Source organism: Centrocercus urophasianus, unplaced genomic scaffold (genome assembly GCF_019232065.1).
Source record: "Centrocercus urophasianus isolate 14NV4802_14NV808 unplaced genomic scaffold, USGS_Curo_1.0 seq_16, whole genome shotgun sequence".
NCBI lineage: Eukaryota > Metazoa > Chordata > Aves > Galliformes > Phasianidae > Centrocercus > Centrocercus urophasianus.
Genome location: NW_024884711.1, coordinates 29273078 through 29284082, shown reverse-complemented (window position 1 = coordinate 29284082; position 11005 = coordinate 29273078). Strand labels below are relative to the sequence as shown.

Here is an 11005-nt window from a genome sequence, read left to right as displayed (position 1 = left end):
TGTCGCCCCTGTCACGGACATAGATTGATCTGGTCAACTCCGTGACAACTCTAAATTTTCCTAAGGTAAATTCTGATAATGATTGTCTGAAAAGCAAGGCAGATGCGTTAAAAACAGTTATCAGGGGAGTTACTTACAGAGTAATAATTACTATGCGAGCATAGAATTTTTGTTCTATGTACTTCTTGGTTTTGCTTCATTAGATTTGATGACATTTTAGGTATGAATTATCATATCAATTAAGTGCCTACAATGTTTTCAATTAACAGTTGTACCCAAATATCACTACTAATGTCAAAGATCTTGCTATTCCATTACCTAGATTTTCTCAAATGAAAATAACTATTTTCAGTTATCTTTATGCTTTATGTCCATATTTAACCATATAGAGGTTAATATCTTCATTATTATGGCATTTAAACCCAACTGTGATAAGGAATTCCCATTTTCTAAGGGTTGAAACATGCCATAAGATTTCTATATTAATACACACCATACTGGTCATTTCAGTATACAATGAAGGTCACCTAATTCTTTGCAAAACATTTATCAACATTTCTATAGCCCAAGCCCATGACTGTTGGGCAACCACAGCAGAATTCCATAACAGCTTCTGTTCCTCTAGGCGTTGGGGTTATATACAAGATGCCCAAGTCGATTTCTCAAATCGTTAACGTAATTCACTTAATGTAATTACAGGTTCAAATGTACACACCTCTCCCTTAAAATTCATCAGCCTATGTCTGAGTGGCTCAGATGTATAATCTATGAGAAACTGACAGTTTGAGTCTCCAGCTATTCACAGAAATTCTGCTGAAAGATCACTGTAAATTCATAGAATCACAGAATGGCTTGGATTGCAAGGGACCTCAAGGATCATTACATTCCAACCTTGTTGCCACAGGCAATGTTGCCAGCTGCTAGAACAATTACTAGACCAGGGCCCCATCCAACCTGGCCTTAAAGACCTCCAGGGGCATATTCATAATGTCTTTTGCAGTTTGTGCCAGCATCTCACCAGTATCTCAGTAAAAAGCCTTCCTCCTGAAATCTAATCTAAATCTCCCTTCCTTTAGTTTAAAACCACTCCCCCTTGCCCTATCACTATATGCCCCCATAAAAAGTTGATTTCCCTCATGTTTATAAACTCCCTTTAAATATTAGAAGGGCACAGTGAGGTGTTCCCACAACCTCCGCTTTTCTATCTTCACAGGAGAGGTGTTTCAGCTCTTTGATCATCTTCGTGACCCTCATCTGGACCCTCTCCAAAAGTTCCATATCTTTCCTGTGCTGGGGGCCCTAGGCTTGTATGCAATACTCCAGCTGTGGCCATGCGAAGGCACAGTAGAGGAGAACAATCACCTCCCTTGGCCTGCTGGCTACAACACTGTACTGTAATCCACTCTTGTATCAGAATGAATCTAATAATTCCTATCCAAAACTACTGTGATTTAATAAGAAAATACATAATGTTACAGCTCATTTCTCATCTAAACCCATGTAAATTCTGGGGAAAAAAATGAGAAAAAAATATTTTAGTGTTTTAATTCAACAAAGCATTGTTCCATATTTCCTGCTGTAATCTGGAATCCTCGTGATTCCATTCTCATCTATAAATAAAGAATGGGTAAACTGCAGACCAAATTACATCAGTTACATCCAGTGTAAAAGATCTCAACTATAATACATCACTGTTGCCTCAAAACTACAACTTACCTCCAATTTTATCAATTCTTTACAATATATAGTTAGTTTCATTAAACCTGGAAAATTGGGTGAAAATTTTCTTTTTTGGTGTAATTTGAACTTGAAGTCTATTCTTGCACTTTGAGGACTAGTATAGCAGAAAGCAAATGCACTTATTGCTACAAATAGGGAAATATTTTTCTGTTTGGGTTATTGAGCATTAGTGGCACTGTAAGGAAAGTTCCCAATTAGATTAAGTGAACTTGCACGAAATTGAAAGTTTCTTACAGTTAATACATGTGCTACTCAAACTCAGGAATTTTGTTTTAATATTTTTCATTTTTTGCTGTATTAATGCATCTTTTAATTTTTTTTTTTTAAATTAGTTTATATTTCAATGAAAAAAAGCTAATTCCTCCTCCTTGAATGAAGCCAAAAGTACGTCTTTGGAGGGAATGAATGATCAGCACAAACAATGTCTAGAATCCAAAACAGATTTAGAAAGCTTCTCTGGGAGAGCAGAATGCTACATGTTCCTCCTGTATCATTAACATCTAAAGAACACTTTTAGATAGTTTATTGGTATTAGGTAAAATTCTAACCTCCCAAAACAATTACTTCCATTTTTGAAAATACAGTAATGAGCAGCATATGTACAGACTGCTGTTTTCTACAGAGTAAGCCTGTTGACTCAAATAGTGAAGCTTTCAAACTCCTTCCTGAACAGTCTGCTTCTCAGACGGACTGTAGAATTTTGAACTTATTTTACACTTTCTGCCTGTTTTTTTTAAAGGGGAAGCCATTTTTAAACTTTCTTTGCAGTAGATGACAACTCAGGTTCTGAAATATTTCCACTGCGAAAAATTTCTTCATTAGCATGCCTCTGTTTTCCAGGCACTTTAGAATATGATTCTTTAAGCATGAAATAACAGTTTTCTTCAGTAATCTTAGAAACAGTATTTTGTCAAAGAAAAACAATTAATTACATCTTGTTTGAAAACAGAATACTACAGATGGAAAATAAATGACTCGGAGAGTAGTAATATTATCCATTTTTCTATTAAGTAATAACATTTATCAAATAAAAAAATATATATACACACACATATAAACTAAACTGAACTACAATTCAGTTTAACTACGGTTGTTTCAAACTGCACTACTTAATTCCCAAATGACAGCTGAATTCACAAGACCCATTGTTGGGATAACTAGTGCTGCACACTCCTGGCAAAATTGCACAGATAACAATAGCTAGTAACACATTAAAGCAAATATGTTTGCCACTTGAGAAGGCATTCTCCCAAAACTGATCAAGATGATGAACACCACCAAATAAATTAAACAGTAACAAAAAATTGTGTAAACCTTTTTTAAAGTCTTTCGAGTCAGCTTGCAAAGTATTAGCTGGAAAATTTTATAATAGTGAGGAGAGACTACAGAATGGGAACAGCAGCAGCCAAAAACTGACGCTGATTTTCAAAAGTTGCTTTGCTGGTACAACAACCTCCTCGTAGATCAGAGCATCCTCCCCAGTTGGATGCTACAAGAAGTCTGAGCTGACAGTACAAGGTGCTACAAGGAGTGCCGATGTCTCATGACTTATGTATTAGTGGTATATAGACAGGGGCATGGATATGTATAAAGCCAAAGCAGCCATGTCTCCTCCAAACAAGAAGTGTGTAAAACTTGTTTTCCCAACATGCTGACATTCCATATGTCATCTAGCAGAAGAGGTGCATATTTATTATTGTGTATAGGGAGAATTTGGGGGGATTACTTATACAAGAGCATTTATAAATTTGGACCTGTTTATTAAAATCGTGTTACTAGATTTACCTATTATACTGACAACACTGATCCTGTTAATTTTCACTTAGTTACATGTGTCAGTAATAAATCAATAAACTGCTTCAATACTTTGAACTGAGCAGTTTTCCCTGTGGCAATACATACGTAGCTAAACTTGGTCCAAAAAGCAGTGGACTATCTGTAAAACTTCACTCACGTAGTATGATCAGTTGATGGGCAGTGCTCTTCTTCTCCAGGATATAGTTTTGCTCCACTTCCATGTTCCCACTTAAATATTTTTGTGATGGAATCAGTTTCTGATATCTCTTGCAAGGCTGGTTGATACCATCCACACAGGGTATAATCTTCAAAATTGCAGATTTCCTTAGCTGTAGAGATGAACAGCAAATATTTCATGCTTATATAAAAATAGGGGATCATTAATTTATACTGTTATAAAATAAATAGAAAAAAGGGATTCAATTTGTAGAATCCAATTAATACTTACACACTTCTAAATTTTATATTTTTTCCTCTTCAGATAAAATATCTATTATATTTTCTATGTTCTTTCCTATGAGGCAGATGCTTTTCAGAAATAAAGCAACTCCTTTACCCCCTTGGTAATTATTACTGAATGTATTCTGATCAGCTTTCAGGTCATTCAAATAATCTAGCATGTGATACACACTGGAATGCATGTAAAATGCATCTGATGTTATTGCATGTTAGTCCCACTTCACTCTAACATGCTGATGATATTACAAACTCATTGCAAATTTATTAAAAAAAATCCTACACAGAAACTCTGAAAAAGCAGTTCATTATTTCAAGCAGTCCTTGATATTCCTGAAAACTACATAATAATCCTAATATTTGACGTTGGTATAAAGTACTGAATTTATCTTACTAAATAAATATACAGCTGCTTGTGTCTCAGTTTTTGATATCCTGAGGAACTGGACAAGAAATCCCATCCCTCACTCATAATGCATCTCCCTAAAGTATATTTGAGTGTTGAATTGGAGCTGTTTCTTCATTTATGCTACTTAGTCTGCAGAATTTTGACTACAAATGATAGACTAAGGAGTGAGTTATGAATTATAGCTTCATATCTCCATTGAGGAAAAAAAGTATAGCCAGGGTAGTCTGTCTAGTTCACTATCCATATGAGGATTTGTGATGCTTCCTGAGACTACAGAGTAGCATGGTGTTATGGTATTCTACCCTGATTAAATAAAAAAAAACACGTTTTAAAAAAATTCCTTCAGATGCCTCTGAGAAAGATAACACTTCCCTGAGAAAATATTTCTGCCTTCATACAAGACATAGTTAATTTCTTCTATTCCAGCATTGTCATTTGAGTGATAAATTGCCAACAATGCTAGCAACAATTGGAGGCTGCAGAAAAAGCAAATGTATGAAAGTATATTCTGTCCAGTACTTATCTGTCTCAGAAGGAAAAGATTGTAAGACATCATAAATTTCTGAGGAAAAAAGTGTCTATCCAGAGGTCTCTTGACATATTTTTCAGTGTAGTTTTACAACGGTTAGTGCTTTATACACATTATAGGAAATAACCACACTCACATTTATACATCAGATTAAGTCACCCAAGAAACAGACAGGAGGAAGTCAAACGTTACTTTTATTAGCTAAGTCCTCAGTCCTGAGAGAAGTGACTGGAGTTCCCTACATCATGGGTAACAAATGAAGAAGATTTGATCATCAGGGAGATGTCTGTATTTCTCATTAATTAGCTTTTGAACAGAAACATTTTCAACAACTGTGTTTTAAGGCAGAAAGTCTTTGACAGCGTCTCCTATAATGCTACGGTGTGAACTGGTGCAACTCCGAAGTAATAAACAAATGTCTCAGAAATCTATGGACATTGTCTGTTGGCACTGTCCATTGTCCCAGCTCCATGGTTCTCATCAAGTCTTTGGGAATTTACAGATTGGGATTCACTGACTTTTGTGTGCAGTGCACCACACTGCATATTCTAGCCATAGGAAAACATCTGGGACCGATAACAGGATTAAATTTATTTTCCCACTCTAACTTAGGAGGCCTAACACTAAGTTACTCTGTCAATTCAGAATTTACAGCTCATTTGGCAAAATCAAACTTACCAAGTGAACAAAGTAATGGCAAAAACATCATTATTTTCATAACTGAACTTCAGCAGCCAGCTGCTGAAAATACTGAATAGTCACAGAAGTAGGTAAGAAATGAACCCAAGTATCCCAGATGCATGCCCCAAACATGAGACTAGATATTCTCTCTTCCAATCTGAATTGTTCAACATTTGAAAAACTTAATGTTAATTAATTTGAGAAAAGGGAATTTCTTTTTCCTATTTTGCTTGTAAGTTGAATTGGAATATAAAATATCAGTCTAACTGTCCCATTAAAAGGCAGAAAGCACCTCAGCTTTACACATTTTGAGCAAAATTTTATTCTTTTTCTAGGGAAAATCATTTTTTAAAAAAAATTATTCTTAAACAATATTAAAAGACAAAGATAAATAAACAGTAGTTAAAGCAATAGATTGAATAAGCAGAAACTAATAAAATAGTAAAGTACAGAATTCAGTACACTCACCACAATCTGATTCATCAGACTTATCAGAGCAGTCAGATCTAAAATCACATTTCTGGATCACGTGGATGCAATGGCCAGAGACTCTACAGACAAATTCATTCTCTGTGCAGTTGTTCAAGGGGAGTGTGATAGGACTTGAAGTTCCTGACAGAGTTGTAGAGATTGTTGGCAAGCTTCCTTTAAAAGACAAGGAAAATTCTGAGAAACAGAACAAAGGCACTCAGATTTCAAATTATTTCTTTCCTTGCCACTCACATCATTTCTCAAAGTTATAGCTTTACTGGAAAAAATTCTGGGTGGCCAGGCTGAGTTTTTTCTAAATGCTGCCCAGCAGACAGTCAATTGAACATGCGATTGCTAGGTTTCCTTGGTGGAAAGCCCTAAGTTGGTTGTGTCAGCAAACCACCAGTTACACAGCCCTTAACATCTGTAGGAACTTAAGCCTCTTACCTGGCTTTCAAATTTAAACAAAACTTCAAAAACTAATAACAGGGAGACCTTCAGAACATTTAAAAAAACCTCAATTTCCTTGAGAAGAAAAGCTAACAGATTGTTAGATAACAGTAGCCTTTTTACAACATATTGATTACTACAATTAACTGTACAAATTGCCAGATAACCTTTTAACCTTTCAATTTCATCAATAACGAAATATTTTTTTCCCTCTAGAAAAATTAATGTGATATCATTAACTTGTCCCACCACTGCTTTTCAATCCATTCTCTTCTTGTGTTTTTCCTTCTGTTCTTTACTATGCACCTTTCTTCAGGCTTACTCTCACTTCTTAAAAACCTCTGCTATCATTGTCCAGAAAAAGGATTTTCATTATACAATTCCTTCTTTGAATTTAATCACTAATGAAATCATTAGGTGTAGTGCACAACGCACTACAGTAATAGTAATACGATAAGGTAATACACCTAGGTTAATTAAAAACTACATGTGAAGACTTGATATGAAAAATGTCTGGAACAGCAATTTTTTTCCTCCTTAAGGCACAGTACCATCCAGACATAATAAATTCCCTACAAGAAAGAGTTATCTCTTTTGTAAGGTAACAACCACCTCTACGACATCAAATGAATGATGCACTAATACTATCTTTAGATTTGAACAAAAAATGAAAGAGGAGAAACCTTTTGAATGGTTATTCATCATAGTTTTATATATATGTATAAAACATATATATATAACGTATATGTATTAGTTTCATATGTATAAAAACTATGATGAATAACACATTTTATATAATAGTTATATTATGTATACTGTATCTATAATTATATATAATATGATTATAATATTATATATATACTTTATATAACTATACAACTTATAGATATTAGTTATATAGTTACATAGTTGTATGATATAATAAATGTATCTACAACTCCTAATAGCATCAAGAACCTTATTGACCAGAAATTTTTGAACAGAGATGCCACATTCAAGACTCTGCTCCAACTCGCTCTGGAAGATGAGAAAACTTTTTCAAACACAATAACCTTTAGGACAGATCAACTCCTTTCCCTTATTATTTGAAATAATCCATTTTCTATAATTTGTGAAACACCATTTTGTCTAGGAGCAAACATCATTGAAATGCCAATAGTTTAAAGCATTCAAATTGTGCATCAAAACTGTATGCTCAAATTCCTACATCTTTGATATTACATATGTGAGTTTACCATGAAGTTAATTAGCCCATCTCTCCTTGTTTGAACTTCTTAATTGGCATCTGGGAGCTGGAGTAGGTTTCCCAAAGAAGTTGTGGATGCCCAGAGAGGTGTTCAGGCTGAATGGAGCCCTAGGTAGCCTGATGTAGTAAGTAGCAATCCTGCTCGTGGCAGGAGGGTTAGAACTAGATGATACTTCAGGTCGTTTCCCAGGCAAGCCATTCTATGATGATCCATCAGGCTATATATAAAGATGCAGCTAATAGTAGTCCCCTTAAAATCCCCTTAAAATAAGGCAGACTGCCTTATTATCTGAACTGCTTGCACACTGTAAAGTGAGTGCCCATGTAACAACTTTAAATATTATTCAGGAGAGGAGGAAGGTTGCATTAAACAGATTTCACTGAATGAAAATTCAGTTTTCTTACACTTACGCTACTAGAAGAAAAATTAATCTAGGAAACGAAATTCCAGAGAATATGGAAGCTCTCTATTTGTTAAGAACTTGTTAAAAATGATCTCTTTAGGTCCCTAAGTGCACTACTATTTCCTGTCTGAATTTCCTTGTTAGACTGACTTAGTTTGATCTGGTTGTGTTTTTCCAGAAGAAAACTTTATGTTACTTACAAATAACAGAAAACAATCAGTGCATGGAAAAGGGATTTATATAGCTTCAAATCTGTCCTTACCATTGTAAACAGCACAATCTAGAAATGACATGTCATCAAGTCCAATGTCTCCAGTGAAACCATCTCCTACTGTACCTTGCACCAAGATCTGGGGAAACAGTAATTAAAAAATCATTTTTCAGTGTACAGTAGAATTCCACTTCTTATTAAATATTTCATATTGATTGATAGAAAAGTCATTTTCCATGTTTCACACTTAAAGTAAGATTAAATTTGTTCTAGGGGATATATTCTATTTAGAGACAGTTTACAGAAGGGGCTAATTATTATCAGCTTTCATTGGTGGTCACATTAATCATAGTGAACCATAATACAATGGTTAGCTTTACAATCATGTAAATCCACTGAAACATCATTGTGATATAAAATGATAGCAAGACATTATCATAAGTGGCACATTACGATTAGCTCCTTTGATACTTACTGTAACAGTATTACTAATGGTCAATTATAATAACATTTATGTGAATAAATTATATAGCCTCAAACCTCTGTATGATGAAAACAGTTAAATAGGTTACAGGTATGTTCTAGAGTCCTTTGAGGAAAAATATTCTAAATATTCTACAAATTCATTAGAATTGTCAATGTTAAAGTTGCTTACTTTCTCATTATTATCTAATACCAAGGAATAGCAGATGTTAATATAGGTGAAATAATCTGTGGATGACTGAATAAGCCTATTTATTTTGAGTTAGTACTGAACTGTAAAAACCTGAGTGAGTGATTAGGGAAAGATTTAATGAGAATTTCCGTGATGTAACTATTTTATAAGTCACTATTCACAAATGAAGAGGTAGGGAGAGAGAGAGAAAGAAAACAAAGCCTTCTAAAACCATAACATACACACACACAAAAGCAAACATATACTTTTTTTTTTTTTTCAAAATAAAAATGCTTAGAAACAGGACAAATTAATATGCCTAGTATTTGGAAATGTCGTACGTGAACATGTATTATTTCAAAGTGACAAAATCTCATAGATTTTTGTCTATGAGTGACAAAAGTGACAAAATTAGCATAAATAAGCTAAAATTCAGACCGTGGCAGAGAGTTTGTTAAGCTAATTTATATAGTTATTAACAAGACAAAACCAAGCTCTATAAACTACTCTGTTTTTCAGTGGGATTGTGTTCAACTGACTGATGTGAACTGGTAGGTTGAGAGGCTTCTCTCCCCACAACTCCGTGTGACCATCTAGCCAGCTGCAACACTGTGAAGATGTGCTTATTTATCACCTCCTACCAACCTTCCCCTGAAGGAAATAAAACTCCTATCTCTCCTTAATTAGTAATACCTTTATTAAGGGTATAGCAATACCCAGTGACAGAGCTACCATCACACTGTAGGAGTAAGGCAAACTGGAAAAGCTTTCTATTGAAACAATGGTAATAATAATATCAATAAATTAATACCTCCCCTTCTTCCCCTTTTTATATTAATATTTTATATTTTTATTTACTTGGGGAGTGGCATATAGCAAGGATTCAGTCAGTAAGACAGAAGAAAACCACATAGGTGTATGCTAAAATAAACATCTCTTAATGGACTTTGTGCACATTCAAGTATTAGAGGTATTGTTCCAACCCATAAGGAGGCATAATTTATTGGTTTCTTTTCAGTTGTGGTTTCTTTAGAGATTTTAGAAATGAGGACCATATTGTCTTGCTTTTGGTAGTTTAAAATTTAAAATAAAATTTATTAATAAGCTAGTTCTGCAGTATAAAACTTCTGCCTGCCACTACAGTTAAACATTGACCACTTAAATAATTTGCCTGCAAAATTCTGCAAACTTCATAAGCTATTATTAAATTATCTCCAGGGAATTCATCTACCATGAAATTCATTTCACATCTCATTTATTATTTGAATGAGGATGAATAGTTCCCAAGTTTTCCAGCTTCAGGACTTCAAGATCGAGTCTGAATGCAGACTACAGAGGTGGCAAGAGATATACTACATAAAGTATGCTTCTTATGGATTAAGAAGCAAAACATATTAGAATGACACCTTATAGGCAAATATTATTGATCTCTTTATATTTTGAACCAAGTAGATTTTTGAAGGGTGAAGGAACACTATAACAAATGTTTATATGCTAATTACAATGAATAGCATTGTTCTGTACACGTTCTATTTTTATACTAATCCATAGTTCTATCACTACTCAATTCCCTCAGAAGGTTAGCAAAATTAAATCTTAATTTCCATGTGTGAGAATCCTTCTTGTTTTTTTTTTTGGCCCAAAGCTTGCTTCCTGAGGTTTTTCTTTTGATAAGACTCTGAGTGACTCATCAATGAGGCAAGTGATGGGTGCTAACTGTGTGACAATGGATATCGATTTGGGAACATTTGAAAGCCCCTTCCCCCAGAGCTGCTTGCTCTGTAGAAGAGCGGATGAGAGTGCTCAGCAGTGTTCACTGGTGGAATATCTGGCCTGTGACTAAATAACTCCTGTTTGCTATGGAAGGCTGGGGGATGATACCATTGTATCCTGCGAAGGCAAGATACAAGTTGGTGCCTCCCTGCTTCCTCTTATCTGCTGGCAAGGCCAGAAAGA

At 34.6% G+C, this 11005-nt stretch overlaps 1 protein-coding gene across 3 annotated transcripts in view; it reads right to left on the bottom strand.

Annotated features, from left to right (window-relative positions):
* Positions 1-11005, bottom strand: part of MALRD1 (MAM and LDL receptor class A domain containing 1) — a 207557-nt gene that overhangs the window by 141263 nt on the left and 55289 nt on the right. For 2 of the 3 annotated variants that reach the window (XM_042817546.1, XM_042817544.1), the window contains exons 18-20: positions 8446-8533; positions 6081-6278; positions 3695-3866 (exon numbers count right to left, since the gene is read on the bottom strand). In XM_042817546.1, coding sequence (XP_042673480.1) covers positions 3695-3866; positions 6081-6278; positions 8446-8533 — 458 coding nt within the window. The remainder of the gene's footprint in view (positions 1-3694; positions 3867-6080; positions 6279-8445; positions 8534-11005) is intronic. The other variant, XM_042817545.1, reaches the window with a different exon arrangement.